The sequence below is a fragment of the Plectropomus leopardus genome, chromosome 17 (genome assembly GCF_026936395.1).
Source record: "Plectropomus leopardus strain MGB_pleo_1.0 chromosome 17, ASM2693639v1, whole genome shotgun sequence".
Classification (NCBI taxonomy): Eukaryota; Metazoa; Chordata; class Actinopteri; order Perciformes; family Serranidae; genus Plectropomus; species Plectropomus leopardus.
The window spans coordinates 1,303,274-1,319,384 of record NC_142192.1 but is presented as its reverse complement, the minus strand read 5'-3'; the positions used below and the strand labels follow the sequence as shown (position 1 = coordinate 1,319,384).

Sequence of the window (16,111 nt, the reverse complement as noted above, 5' to 3'; positions counted from 1 at the left end):
TTAATTTTATCCTCACTCTACCCTGGTTTCTTCTTGCTTGTGTTCAGTAGTACTGTTTGGCTTTTCGTTGTTGTATCCCTGTCTATCTATCCTATTTCTGCTTTGCCTTGTTTGTCAAAGTACTTTGTAAACTCTGTTTTTAAAGATGCTATAAAGAAAAGAAAGAAAAACATGTCAAGTAATAATGTGCTGAAATTGTGAAAAAGGCTAAAATCGCATTTAAATATATTACAATATTACACAATTTGCAAATACCACACCATTTAAAAGTTCCACAGCATTGGGCTATAAAGATGTCATTAACTGATCACACATTATTTAAACTACTGCACCAAACAGGAGGTGACCTTAAAGTCAACCCAAGTCTGGTTTGGACACTCCTGGGTGTTTTGTCTTAAAGACCTCTGATAAATCAGGGTAGAAAACATTTAAACGCTTCCCAGTGGCCTCCTCAGAGGGCTGTGAGATCAGACAAACAGTGCTATCATTTTCTGATCACTTCAGTTTCAGATCAATATGTTAACCCCAGATATCTGAGAGATGACACAAACCAAACTGCTGATTGTCAATGAAAATTCTTCTTTTTAAGATTTAGGTTACTAATATAACACCAGCTGACAGTTTTTTCGTGTCTCTTTAGTTCTCACTATTTAGGCCTATAAGTACACAATCATCACAGAACCTCAACCTGGAGGTGAAACGACACAGATAAAACCTGTAAAAACTTGTTTTTGTTACATTTTGGTTGCAGATAATCTGTTGCTCTGGTATTTTCCTGTACTGTCTCCCATGTTTTTCTGTCATGTCTTCTTTGTATTGACTTTGTTAATTAAAATGTTAAAAATGTTCTTGTATTGTCCTCAAGCAAATGAATAAGGAGTGAAATGGTAAAAGCCACCAGTTGCATTTCATCCACATGAAGATGCCATGTACTGTATAGAATGGGAATGCAGTAGAAACTGAATCATTCATAACTATTCTATTCATATCTTGGAGAGCGTATGGTGCACTAATCCCTCCAGAGCACTGCACTCTAAGAATGCAGGGTTACATATGGTTAATAAGTCTTTAAAAGTAGGATGGGAGTCAGAGCCTTCAGCTATTAGGCTCCTCTCCTGTGGAACCCTCTTCCAGTTTAGGAGGCAGATACGTCTCCACTTAAGAGCAGACTTAAGCCTTTCCTCTTTGATAAAGCTTATAAATAGGGCTGGCTCAGGCTTGCCTTGGACCTGCCCCTAGTTAGCCTGATATTGGTTTAGGTATATATGATACAGGTCATTTGCAAACATTGATGTCCCATTGCTGCGTATCACTAATTCGGCTTCTTCTCCGGAGCCTTTGTGCTTCCTTGTCTCATAGAGTTTTCAGATTGTGACTGTACCTGGATCATGGTGGCTCTGTTGCCCTGGTCCTGCCCAACACCTACTACCAATGCCATTATTATTAGTCATACTTCCACTATTTTGCATATACATTATACACATGGGATTATTACTGTCACATACATATACATAATGTATAAATATTAGGGGTGTAACGGTACATGTATTTGTATTGAACCGTTTCGGTACGGGGTGCTCGGTTCGGAACGGAGGCGTACCGAACGAGTTTCCACACGGACATATTAAGTAGAGGACGTTGTGGAGCAGAGCATGCTGCAGCCGCACATGCGCAGTTGCGCACACCGAGACACAACAAACAGCAGTTGTAGTGGACGTCATGGCTAATGCTGATGCCGCTAGCATTGGCAATGAGCCAGAGCTTGAGGACCCTCCCGCGACATTAAGGTCTCCCGTTTGGGAACACTTCGGCTTCCCGGTGAAATATAAACAGGGACAAAGAGAGATTGATAAAACCAAAGTGGTTTGCCGACATTGTTCATCCGAGATCGGGTATGTTTCTGGCAACACGTCAAACCTGTGAACTCATTTGAAACGGCACCACCCCCGCGTGAACATCGCTACAACGAAGAGAAAGACGAGCGTAGTACAAACACAGCTCCCCACCGCATTTAAACAGTCTGACCCAATGTTATTTATTTTTATTTTGTTTTTCAAAATATCTACATTTCAGAATATTGTATTTATATTTTTGAGCAGAATTCTAGCTTTGTATAGGCTAATGTTCCTATTGTTAAAAGTACAAAAGTGTGTAATAAACAACTAGCACATTTATATTTTGCATTTTGTTTTCTTACTGTACCGAAAATGAACCGAACCGTGACCTCAAAACCGAGGTACGTACCGAACCGAGATTTTTGTGTACCGTTACACCCCTAATAAATATGACATACTTCCACTATTATCCATATTTGGTTGTGATTGTGAAGCATTCACAGCCTTTGTTCTTCTACATCTTTATTATTATTATTATTATTATTATTATTATTATTATTCCACCCACTTTTTCAGCACTTCATAACTTCAACATACTTCAGCCTACAAACACCATTCAAATTGCAAAATATTCAACTTAATTAGGACATGGGTGGAAATATTTCAACTTCTTCATATCATTCATATTTTCTGAAATATTCACAGTTTTTCAGGCATTTTTCCCCATGCATTCAAATGGCGGAATGTTCAAACTGGCAAAAAGTTCAACTTTCTTCAAGCATTTTCAAAATCCTTCCCCTCCTTCATACATTCACTCAGAAAATTAATTCCAGCTTTAATATATTCCACATCATGTCAGTATTAAAAGTTATCTTTCAGATTTCAAATATCTTTCATACTTTTTGAAATATTCAAACTTGTTTGAAACTTTGTCAAAATGCCAATTTCAAGATTTAACATCGTTATCTATGGGAAAGAATGTTCAGCCTTGAAAAAAATCACCTTTTTTCAAGCATCTTCAAAACGCTTCTCCTCCTTCATACTTTCATGTAAAAATTTCATTCCACTTTCACGATATTCCCCATCATGTCAGTATTAAAACTTATTTTTCAGATTTCAAATATCTCTCACAATTTTTGAAATATCCAAACTTGTTTGAAACTTTGCCAAAGTGCCAAAATCAAGATTTAACATTGAGCCATATGGCAGAGAATGCTCACAGCTAGAGTGAGGGACACCAACTGGCAGAGTGAAGACAGCCTCCCAAACATTTCTCTTTAGCTTGCCATGGCGTCTACAGCTTTTGCTAGTCACACACCATCTTTGGTGACAATATAGTAAAAATTGTGGTCTTTCTTATAGTGTGACTTTGGAACCAATGGAATTTACACAGCTCTTACTGTGGGCCAGAAAGGAAAAAGAAATCCACCAACCTCCCCATATAACTCAATGTAAAAATGATTCAAGAAATCTCGTCAGAGCAGCAGTTCTTGCCTCTCTTTAGCCTATGCTCAGTCTCACATGTTACACTTTTCAGACACAAAATGTACACAGTTATGTTTCTCTGGCTGTTTTCTCTCTAACAGTATATGTCTGAAGTGTCTTGGAGGTATTGTCATCGACTGAGGGCCACTTGTTTGAGAGTGGCTGTTCACCTCAAATCTCTGACATTAACAGGCAGATCCAGCACCTCACCCAGCAGTGACTGTTGCCACGGTAACCTGTGGGGCCTGCTAGACACACCAACATTGTGACACAGACACAGACACGCACACACAGGATCTGACACATTCTACAGATCAAATCAAACAACCTGCTGCTCTGTAAGCAGTTTGAACCTAAACCAACACATTTAAGACACCGTTCTGTGTATTTTCTGGATATTATTCAATATTTCAACCACATTCAACCTAATTAGATATCTTTACACACTTCAACTCCTATTTCTTCACCATCTTCTAACAAATGTCAGCTTTTTTAACAGGCTTTCCAAAGGTCTACATGATGAGTAGTATTCAACATTTTAATGACGTTCATGCTAATTAAACTCCTTCATACTTTTTTCAGGTATTGATACTACTTCACCATCTTCTAACAAATTCAAGTAAGCAACGCAGTGTAGTGTCAGTTTTTCAGCAAGCTTAAACATAATCTACAAGATTAGTATCGTTCAAAATTTAATGACATTCATTGCCATTTAACCTGTTCAGTTTTTTTAGATATTCTTACTACTTCACGTTCAAGTCATTCAAGCAAGCATTTCAGCATAGCTTAAGCTATTCAGCACAGGCATTGCAGCGTAGCGTAAGCTGAGCATTCACACCCGCAATTTCTTCAGAAATTGCATTTTCTAGTTCTATAATTATTGTTATAGTGATTATTGTTATTATTGTTGTTGCTATGCATCTCTGTCTCTCTCTCTCCTTTCTCTATGTATTATTTTCTCATGTGGATTCCTGTAAATTTATTATGTTGATCTGTTCTTTAAACAAGAATTCTATTGCACGTCTGTCCGTCCTGGAAGAGGGACCCCTCCTCAGCTGCTCTCCCTCAGGTTTCAACCTTTTTTTCCTCATTAAAGTTTTTTTGGGGGAGTATTTCCTTAGCCAAGGGTCTAAGGACAGAGGGATGTCCTAATCGTGATTTGTAAAGGTTAGGGTTAATGGGCTTTATAAATAAAATTCAATAAATTATGGGCTGTAAGCTAATCACTACATTGTACTGTCAAAAAACTCTTTAAAGTTAATTCATTAACATCAATTTTTAACTGAGCTATTTGACTCTGATGGAAAAATATCATGAAGGTCATCACACTAATCCTGAACCAGAACAAGAAAAGTAAAAGCAAAAAAAAGAGAAACAATGATGTACAGTGATGGTTTTATTGTAATGCGGATTATTAATTCCAGTCTTACGGCTATCAGTACTGCCTCTAATTTTAGAATATGCCTGCAAAACAATACATTATCCACAGCAGCTATTTACTGCCTGCTTATTTACAGGGCACTGCAGAGACACAATGGCAGCTTAATGACCTCGACTGAACAAAGACCTGTGAGGTTTTCAGGCCTTCTCCTCATCTGGGAGGAAGAGAGCTCTGTCATGTTCTAAGCAGCACAACATTGCCCCCATGAGATGAGACAGGAGTACTGGCACTGGAGGATGACTCACCTCCTGGCAATATTTAGAAGATGGTTTGTTTTTTAAATCTTTTTTTATTTTCTATAACTGTATTGCACTTTATTTGACTTGATGCACTTTATATGCAGTGTCTGAAATGTTCCAGCCTCTGACTCTGTTAAAGTGGTTGAAGTACACTGTGTCTAAATTGAACTGTGGATTTTCTACATTTTTGTGTATCAGATGATGTTTTGTGTACTTGTTGTGTCTTGACGGTTGCTGTTGATCTAATTTCCCTTGGGATAATCAAGATGAACTTGAACTTGAACTTAAACCAATGTTCCTTCCATGCCCTTCATATAATGTTCCTTTACTTTTATCTCCTGTCACAGTCAATACACAAAAATGCTATTTAGACAGAAAAAGGAAAAATTGTGGCTGATTGCCAAAAGCTTCAACAATAAAGCAGTACCCCACTGATTCACTGTGACTCATCCATAAAGCCCTTGGATGCACAAGAAAATTACAGCAGTAGAGGCTGCAAAGATATGACTTTTAGTTCCTAGTATGGGTCAAACACACGGACATCCTACATCTCCCATAATGCAACTTGACATCTTCTTCCACAAGACAAATACCATCTGAAGTTCAGTTGCATAACATGAGGCTTCAGCACTCAACCACAGATTCCAAGTGTATAGTACTGGGTTGTTTTCATTATTATATTGTGGTGAATACACAATGTCTGAAATACATTGAAGGATGTTTCTTTTTTTGATAAAACACAGTCATGTACCGCAATGGATTCACGGGGAGGTGGTCTGGGTGGATGGTGGATATACAAAGAGCAGGACTGTGACATTAGAGCTGTGACTTCAAATCCAGACTGCTGCCTGTGCTTAGCTTCAGGCAACAACAGGACTCTGGTTATAGTGAGTGAGTCAAATGTTAATGAAAAAGGAAATAATAACAAATAATGCGACGGAGAGTTCATTTCAAGATTGCCTATTTCAGCAGAAATCTGTCTCCTTTCATTATTGAATATAAATGTTTGCCCTCCAGATAGTTTACATTCTGTCATTGGCTGTTAAGGAGAGTAGGGGCAGCAGATGTGTGTCACACTGTAAAATCTGACAAGCTGATCTTACTGAAAAAATCCTGGAAACTGATTACCTTGAAAAAGTTAAGTAAATATATACAGAAATCTTAATCTGTTATATAAAGTATTATATGTACTTGAAATTAAGCTGTATGTACTTAATTTTCTTAAGTTGTTTCAACTTAAAAGTAACAAGTGAGATTACTGTGTTCTTTCTAAATGTTAGCAACTACAGTAAATCAGAAAATACAAATATGATTGGCTAGTCTGCCTCCAGCAGAGTAAAGATATAAAGTGCAGTAAACTTGGTTTATTGATGTCAGTTAAACTTAGATTGAATTTGAATTGAATTAAACTTGGACAACTTCACAAAATCAAGTAAATATAACTAAATTTTAAGGAAAATTCTTGTGGATTTGTGTCTTGCTGATCATTTTATTTGTCTTTGCCGTTGTTTTGATCCTTTTGTGGTCATTTTGAGTCTCTTCCTGGATGATCATTTGAGTGATATTTTACAGGTGAAGGCCAGGGTGGCCCTGACACTATGCCCAGTGGGCCCATTCAGTAATCCATCCCAGACCATAGAACAGACGTGCAGCCAATTATAAAAAAAGACAGACTCATTGAGACAGGCTGAAATGAACCATCATGGCTCCCCAAAGATTAGCGCTGCTGCCAGCAGTGCAAGGAAGACTAAATGGTGACCTCATCACCCACATAAACACATTACCTATCCTGCTGGGAGAGCACAGAGAGAGCTGCAGTCTCACACACACACACACACACACACACACACACACACACACACACATAAACAGTTTACTATTACTATCACCACTATTATTATTATCATTTTTACTATTGCTATTAGTATCTTATTATTTGTAATATTATCATTACCTTTTTTGTCCATCCATATGTTCAGCTTGCATTAGATAATATTGTTGACATAGTTGTTGTTCTTGCTCTGTGTTGTTCCCTGTTAAAAAGAGCTGTTAAAATGTGCTTTGGCAATACTGTTTGATTTTGGTCATCCCAATACAGCTTCCTTTAACTGATTTGAATTGAGTCAGTCAAAATGAACAGATGTGGTTCTGTAGGATCCTTAAGTGTGTCAGGAGCAAAGTCTGGAACAACTGACTAGATATCACATCCTCAACATCTCAAGATCTTTTCAGACACAGAGTCTGTAACATAGCTGGTGTCATCTTTCTCTTATAGTTTTTTTTTTTCATTCAAACATAGATGTTTTATGAAAATCTTTAGATATGACAGATCCACATGCTGAATGAAATCTGTAACCGTGTCCACAGAGGGAGTCCTGATCAGCACTGAGTTGAAAAACCCATGAAATGAAGAAAGAAGAATGAGAAGAGGGAAACTGCTCTTACCTTTGTAGTGCCGATCATCTGTGGGAACAGAAAAGAAACAAAACAGAGTTTTGACAGCTCATCTTGAAAAGTGTGAAGATTTTTTAGAAAACATGAGACAGGGTTCCCACACAATTTTTACCAATACATTTTCAAAACTTTTCCATAACTCTTTCATAATATTTTAACCAATTACCATGACTTTAAGTATTTACAGAGGGAAGAACTAAAAAACATGTACTTCCCAGGCATTTGTTAATAAGCAAACTGCTGACACTTTCTACTTTACTTCCAAACTACACATTCAGCCTGCCAACAAGCATCATTTGCCAAAAGATTAGACCAGTCAAAATGAGTACTTTGCAAAACATCAAGGCCAGGTCCCCTTTTGGGGGATAGATACCGAAAATCCAATTGACTGTCACACAGTGAAGTAATCAATTTCAAATGCAATGTATCTATGATAATGTTAGACATGTTTTGGGACACCATATCATGTTTATTATCATGTATTTTTAATTTTAGCTATTTCCATTGCTACTATTGTTTGGGGGTTTTGTATGATTTTATTTATATTTTAACTGTTATTTGTATTCTTGTTGATCATTTTTAATGTCTTTGTTCATGCTCGACATCATTGAAAATGAGGGTCTCCCTCAAGTGTTTTGAAACTGAAACTGAAGTGAAGTCTTTAATAAAGGTTTGGGTGAATGTATGACTGTGGGAACCCTGCAGAGAGTCCAACTGAAAGAGGCCACAAACAGATTTCATTTGTTCTGAGATTTGTACAGTAAAAAAAACACACAGAAGCCAATTATGTGTTGTCCTGATCATCATCTCACACATCTTCTGCTCTTTGTTTTAGAGTGAGGTGAGAGGGCTCGCTGACAAAATAAATAAATATTATAAATATTATAAATATCATAAATATTTCATAAGGAAATAAATGCTTTCAGCCTTTGAAAGGCCTCAAGGACACATTTATTCAGTTTGCCTTTTTACTAAATGTTGAACATTTTTTTGAGCTGCAGAAAAAAACAGAAACCCTGCTGTATGTAGAGTTGTTAGTGTGCAGCCACAGTGCTCAGGCTGCAGCAGAGCAGACAGGGAGGAGAGGGACTCACAGTGACACACAGGTTTGGGCGTGTCCCACTTGCCCATCTTATTGCACTGTGTGGAGTTTCGGCCCATGAGGATGAACCCAGGCAGGCAGCTGTAATGTAACAGCGTCCCCTCCACCGGGGGCCCCAAGGGCCAAGAAGACACCCGCCCATTTTCCAATGATGTCCACACCCGAGGACACAACAACACTGAAACAGAAAGACAGGAGGCCTTTTTTTAGCAAATATTTTCTAACCCAACAAACTGCGACTTTAATAAAAATCTAAATCTGACATAGTTGTTTGAAATCTTTTGACTTTACAATCAGATTGCAACAGAGTCAGAAAGATGGAGTGAGGAAACTGTAGTGCACATAACAGCAGGTCATGACATCAAATGAGTTTTAGAGGTTTTTAAAGTGAGCTATCCTAACACAGGCTAAACACATGAAGAAATAAAGGAAAATAGTGAAACAGTGTATCACAAAGCAGGATTCATAACATGTAGCCTGACAGTCAACTCGCACAAGCACTGTGAGATATGACCCTCAGACTGTCGAGGAGGAAGCAGCACATGCCTGTTGGTGTCAGAATAGCCTCAAGAATACTATTAATTAACTTGCATTCACCTGCTTTAAAACATATATCAATAACCCCCAAATAAAGCATCATTATTTATCTTACATATCTTCATTTTCAAGTTCAATTTCAGGTGGATATACATCTCACATCTGTGTGTTGAACACAGAGCTGAGAATGCAGGGGGGATGTACAATATTGGGTATTTTGCCAGTATCCAATATGCGGATATATAACAACTCATTTGGCTGATAACTATGCTATAACTGATATAACCAATATCAATATAGTCTCACTGATTTGTGATGTAAAACTACTTTAGTCAGTGTTTTTACCCATTTAAATCAGCTGGTCCATTTGTCTTAGAGAGGAGGAGACCTCTGTGGATAATTTGTTTCCTGATAGAAACCTCTTGAACAACGAACACTGAAGGAATTATAACCAGGAGAAGTTTCAGCTGGTTGTAACTGGCAATCCTCACTGCTAAACACCACCAAATCCTCCTAAATCTCACACTCCTCACCTTAAGTGATGGGTGTGTTATACTCACACCACTACTATATTCATGGTTGTTTCCATCTCCCTTCAGGCTAACAGTATTATGTTAATATGTTTTTAGCATAACAATCATGTAACTTCTACAGGGATTCAGTTCGCTGATCTGCTCACCTACTCTGTGCTTCATCACCCCCTACCTTTCTGAGGTCGAGCTTGGAGGATTGAGTTTTTCTGGTACAGCAGAATGAAGTTAATTTTAAAAGAACAACAGTGACATCTTGAGGCCATTCAGGGTAGTTGAGAGAAGGAGTGTTTTTCCAGATTTTTCAAGGCTGCATATCCACAGGACTGAGTGTTAGACTGGACATCTTACCTGCTTCAGAAGGGTCGTGTATCTACGTTTTTTTTCCCTGTCACAGGATAAAAGTGCATAAATGTCAATATTACATATAAGGACCACATCCACCCATCTCCTTCCTCCTATTTTTACTGCACCATTTAAGTTTTACTATGCAGTTTTCATGCACCTTTGTCTTATATAATTTGACTCTGCGGGCTGTGGGCACTGCAGTGTCCCCTGATGGAAAAGTGTCAGCTGCAAACATGCACAGCACTCTCTGCCAGATGCAGAAAAATAAATGTATCCAAACATTGAAATTATTATCCTAGACTGGTCACCCAAGAAATTAATACTAGAGGATTTTTCTAAGAAATTATTCATTATTGCATAATTTAATTATTAATGATATTATGCATCATGGTCAACTGACATCACATAGCCAAGTCAACTATTGGCTGGTAATGTTGCATCAAGGTATCCCCCTATCACAACTGTGCAGAAACAAATTGTAACTTCTTTGGTGAACCACCAGCTTCTACACAGAGCACAACAAAAGACAAGCAGTTTCAGGAAAGCTTCCCGACCAGCACTTCATCGCCTGCCTTGCTGAGGTCCAGTATAGGTTTTGCCCTCAGCCTTCAGGAGCCTGCAGCTCCTCCACACTGTGCTGCACTGTTTTTTCTAGTTAGTTCATATCATTTATTTTATTACATTCATTATTCATTTGGGTGTGTCTTTTCCCTCTTTGATCCATGCAGGCAAACAGCAGCACAGAGCTGCAGCTTTTATAGATGCTGAGGACTGACTGCTGATTGAAGAGTTGTGTAAAGGAGCTTCACACAGGCGCTTTAGAGATTCATAACTATGCAAGTAATCTCTATCAACTGTAAATAGACAATTTCCTTTTATTTATCACAGTTACTCCAACAGAGTTCTGGGTCTATCAGATCTGTGGCCACTGTTTTGAAAAAGAGATGAAAAATGTGTGAAACCAATAAAAAAAACACGTTTGCAGGAGAAGACCTCTGCTGAGAAGGTTATGATGAAGATCAAGCAGATCCCAGTTTCATTTATTGTTTCCAAGCAACCAAGAAAAATTGTAATTCATTTTAAAGAAAAAAATATTTATACTTAAGTGGCTTTTCCAAATGGTAATTTTCACTTTACTTTAGTCATTTTAATGAAAGTAAATGTTCTTTTAATTGAATATAGTTTTTTTTTTTTTTAGTAAATACACATCACTCTGTATGTGTGTGTGCGTGTGTGCGTGTGCATGTGGTAAATGTTTTGTTTATAGTGGCCTATTTTTAGTAAGACTGTGATGTTATGTATGGAATTTTCTCAAAAACAAAGAAAAGGAAAAAAACTCTTCAGGTCAAAAACAGCACACCCCAAATCCTTTCAGGTGCATCTGAAGTCATATTGTTCTAAAATCCACATATTTAGTTCAACATTAACCTAACAAACAAGAAAGCAACTTGGCTTGATTGCATTCAAAAACATGGAAAGCAGGTTAAGTGCAATTTAAAAAATGACCCAAATATTAGCAAGAAAATACTAAAAAGTTACAAGAATATTACATGATATTACCCAAACACAAAAAAGGAAAGTAAGTAGTAGTAAGTAGTTTCATTAGTTATGTGAAATTTTTCTAATGAGTCTTATGAGTTAATTTTTAAGGTGACCTTTTACCATTTTTTTTTTTTTTTTGGCGTTTGAGGGATATTACAGGCCAAATTGTTGATTGCCTTTTTCATGTTTTTGACAGAAATCAAACCAATTTGCTCTGTATTTCAAAGCTTTAAGGTACAAGGTACAAGGTAGATTTATTGTCATTTTTCTTAAACATGGTTTAAGAATAAATTAAATTAAAGTTGATCCTAAATCCTGCTTATGAAAGCAATCTGAATGCAGCAGAAAACTGTTGTCAGTTCAGTTTTCAAAGGGTCAGCTAGTTTCTTTTTCCTGTGCCTTTAAACTGGTAACACAGATTTGTTTCTACTGAATGGATCATCATGCACAAAACATTGGCCTATAAGGACAGAGCGAGTTCAGACGATCTTCAGGATATCTTTGCCGTCTGAGAACAGATGATCAAGGACTGAATGATGGAGTGTGTGTATCTGGCAGAGTGTTTCAGGTGGGAGATGAGCGAGTGTATGATGGATGACAGAGTGGAGAGTCAGCTAAGGTTAAACTCACAGCATCTGCTGCGCTGGCTCAGATCGGTCCAGGTGCCGTTGGGCAAACACTTCCTGACTTTGGGTCCCACAATCACCCTGTTGCCCCTGCAGATGTACTCTATCTCATAGTCTACCGGGAGCACCTGCACACTGCGGATCTACACACACAAACACACACACACACAAAAAAAGAAAACACAATAAGTGTATCAGCAGAAACACGAATTTGGTTATGTTGTCAGTTTGTACAAGCAGAGAATGTGTTTTGATGGTAAAGTGCAGAGTGTTAGAGGGCAAGGCTACTACAATTAGTATTAATTTTTATTACCGTTGGCTTTTGTTGTAATGTAATGTTATATTGTCTTGGACCTCTAGGAAAATTAGTTTGTCACCTATGCATCAGCTAATGGAGATCCTTATAATAAAAAATAAACAATAATAAACTCTAGTATCCATTTGATATCACCGGGAAAACACATTTTTCACCCAAATAACTGTTTGTATTCAAGTTTCTTGCCAAAACAAAATTTTCTTTTTCTTGATGTTATATTTGAACACATCATGATGACATCTTATTTACCTTTGCCCATTAGTCATTTTACTGAGCCAATCTTGAACACATCACAATGAAACCTTTGCAGCCTAGTTTATTTAGCTAGTTAGCTCTTATCCTGCTGATGTCAACTAGGATTTCCACATTGGATTACTATTTTTCACTGAGGGGATCTGCTACAAAGTTTGAGTGTGCTTCCCACTGCTGCTGTGAGAGGATGATGATGAAGACTGTCTATGCTGCAGCTGACAGAGTTGGAGGAGTTTCTTTTAACCTGAAGACAGTTGAAGGTTCTGCATTTAGGTTAAATTTGATGAACAGTGCTCATCATGGAGGTTGTGCTCCCCTTGCAAGAAATTATTTTGCAACATGTGCTATGTACTAGTATATTAAGTTGTATTGCATTTCTCTTCCTCCTCATCTTTTGCTTTGGTAAATGTGGCAAATTTTAGACCTCTTAACATGTTCATCCATCCTCACAAGCAACTGACCACAAGATTTCTTATTTGCTTGGTTTAATAAATAGAAAATTGCTGGCAATTCAATAGTATTCAAAAACTTTATTGAAATGTCAGTGTATGCAGGCCAGTGATTGGGTTTAAATGATCTGACTCAGCTCGAAATGTATTGTTCTGTTATCGGACCCAAAGGACTTGACAGCAGTATCATTAAGCTCAAATGTTATTTATTTTCAGGTTTTGGGAAAAAAAAAAAAAAACAAAACATACCCGGGTCCTACATAGAACCAGATTTCAACACCCATCCCTAATCAGTACTACATTTACTTACACAGATGTAAATATCCCACACTCGAATTAGAAATGATTAGAGTGAGTCCCATTCCATCAAACATTTGTTGATCTAATGAACATGAGTTACTGTAAATTCTGTTTCTTTTACCTCAGCTGTAGAGAAACTGGCCTTTATTCATTTTTTTCCTGTGTCAAGTGCATTTTGTCAGATTTCAGAAACATCTCTCCTTGTTTTCTAATCTGCTGTAAATGAAAACTCAGCACCTCCTCCACGTGTACCTGTTGTCTTGATACATTCAGGATTTTGTACATTTTTACAGCAATAATTTCATCAGCAGTGTGGTGAGTATGACGCTGTAGAATCAGTGCACACTGAAGTCAATTCAAGGCCACAGTTCAACCACACACAATTTTAAGACTGATGGAAATATTTTTCAACTGAAGCCTTTTTTATGATGACACGGTCATTAGTTAGCTTGTTAGTTAGTTAGTTAGTTAGTTAGTGTTCCTGTGTGACTTTGGTGAACCTGAACTACCCTTTTTCAACACCAAAGCCCCACGATAACACAAGCTAACTGATGGAGGCAGTGTTGACACCAGCAGCTGCTGTGTTCAGAGATGTTAAACCACTGTTTTCCCCAGTGGAGTGGAGCTTTGAAAAGAGCAATATAACGCAAATTGGAAACACATCAATTTCTAAACAAATTTGAATTTATTGCAAAAACATTTATATGCTCACATAAGGTGGTATTTCAAGCAAGTGAAAAATGCCATATTTGGCAAAAGTATAATGGAAACACTTTTGGGTTTTTATAGCTCACATGATGCTGTGGCTACACATCTGTCAGTAGGAACTGGCTCCCTCATGATGCAACGGGAGCTACAAAAGGTGTTAATGCATCTCATAGCTCTTCAAAAGTTTAGCGTATCATCCGGAAGTTTTGAATCCATAATTCCGCTGTGAAATCATGAACTCTCACCTCCCAGAAGTCCCTCATGCATGGCTGCTCCCACGTATAAGGGGCTTGCCTTTCCATTATGGCTCCATAACATGCCTACGTGACCTTAGATTGGAAATAATGTTGTCTAGTGAGGTGGCTGCAATAGAAATAAAGCTGCTAATGTTTTGAACATGCATCACCATGCTTCTTGGAATGTTATCACCAGAGGAGAAGTCACAGAACATCACTCAATGGAAACACAGTCATCTCGAAATTGTGTTTTATCAACATTTCAAAAATATCCCCAAAGTTTTATGCAAATCTGTGATGGAAATCTGCCTAATGACTGAAATTAAAGCAAAGCAGTGAAAATACTCTCAATGTAGCGTACACTTAAACTGATACTGATTTTAGGTGTTTCAAATACATTTTGTTGCTGACTCCTCCAAAGCAGTACATTACTGAGCTTCTGTGTCAGACTCCAGCCTGCTTTTCCAAACTGGGGGTGTGTGAATGATATCCACTGTAGGTAACATACTAACTATGGATAAGTAACTCATACAGTGCCACTTTAAAAATAAACCTGAGCTGTCTCTTTAACCTGCATGGTGGATACAGCCTGCTGATGTTGCATTGGTCTGTGTGCAGCTGTGGTGACAGTGTGGGTGCAGTCATTCTTACCTGCTCCTGTGTCAAACCTCTGTACCTGATCCCTCCATCTCTGGGAGGACGGATGATAGCACAACCTGAAAGAGACACACAGTCAGGTGGAACAGAAAAACAGCCAGACATTCCTCCAGCTCTTATCTGACTCCATCCGCAGGTTGTTAATCAGCTGTAAGACACACAGCTCTGTTCTCTCCCAACACACACGCACATCTCAGAGTTTTATAACACATTTTAGAGAACTAGGGTTTTTTCTAATGTATCTGAAACCTGTTTCCTCTGAGCCATAGAGCAACATTAAACATCATCAATGAGCCTCACTTTGTCCCTGGGTGACGTATACCTTTGTTACCATAAACACACATACTGCAATTCAGTTTGACTCAGTTCCACACACACTGTCCTGCTGACACAAGTACTCACTTGATCACCAAATGTGGATTAATCTGCCTCTGAAAACAGTCCCACATAGATACTATATCGTGCTGTTTGAGTCACATTTCGTCTTGCCTCAGTGTCACACCATCTACCATCCCCTTTAGAAACCATGGGAAACTCAGCTCAGATGCATGTAATCTGAATTACATCACTTTAGAAATATTGATATGATACATGGGACAAACAAATGTTAAAAATCCATGGTTTGCATTAACGTTCAATATTAGTTTTTTCCTCTGGTGACATTTTTGTAACTTACTGAAACAGAAAACCCAACAATTACATCCACTTTACTTTGTGATTTGTCAAAGGTATGGATGTGTAAAAGGTGTACAAAAGTATTTGAAATTTTCTCTCATGTTTTTTTTTCATCTGTCCTTTAGCTCTACCTGCTCCTTCATGCTCAATTTGTGAAACTGCCTCAGAGGAAAGGGAAAAATGTCCCCCACTTGTATTTTCATGAGGAGGCTGGTTATCAGCTGAATGTGTTAACACTGTGGTGTCCAGTAATGAGAAGAGGGGGCAAGTTGTTATGTCACAAGCCACATGATCAGTATCAATAAACATGAATGAACTGAAATACTGTGATGATGAAAATGATTTCATCTACAATTAAAAGTGGTTTTTTTTTAAGTGA

The 16,111-nt window shown here is 37.8% G+C and overlaps 1 protein-coding gene across 4 annotated transcripts in view; it reads right to left on the bottom strand.

Annotated features, from left to right (window-relative positions):
• gabbr1b (gamma-aminobutyric acid (GABA) B receptor, 1b) overlaps window positions 1-16,111 on the bottom strand; it is a 211,805-nt gene that overhangs the window by 142,649 nt on the left and 53,045 nt on the right. For 3 of the 4 annotated variants that reach the window (XM_088090062.1, XM_088090064.1, XM_088090063.1), the window contains 4 exons: window positions 15,052-15,116; window positions 12,144-12,282; window positions 8,549-8,734; window positions 7,446-7,463 (listed from right to left, as the gene is read on the bottom strand). In XM_088090062.1, the coding sequence (XP_087946188.1) occupies window positions 7,446-7,463; window positions 8,549-8,734; window positions 12,144-12,282; window positions 15,052-15,116 (408 nt within the window). Of the gene's footprint in view, window positions 1-6,954; window positions 7,034-7,445; window positions 7,464-8,548; window positions 8,735-12,143; window positions 12,283-15,051; window positions 15,117-16,111 lie in introns of those variants that run through there. The other variant, XM_042506254.2, reaches the window with a different exon arrangement.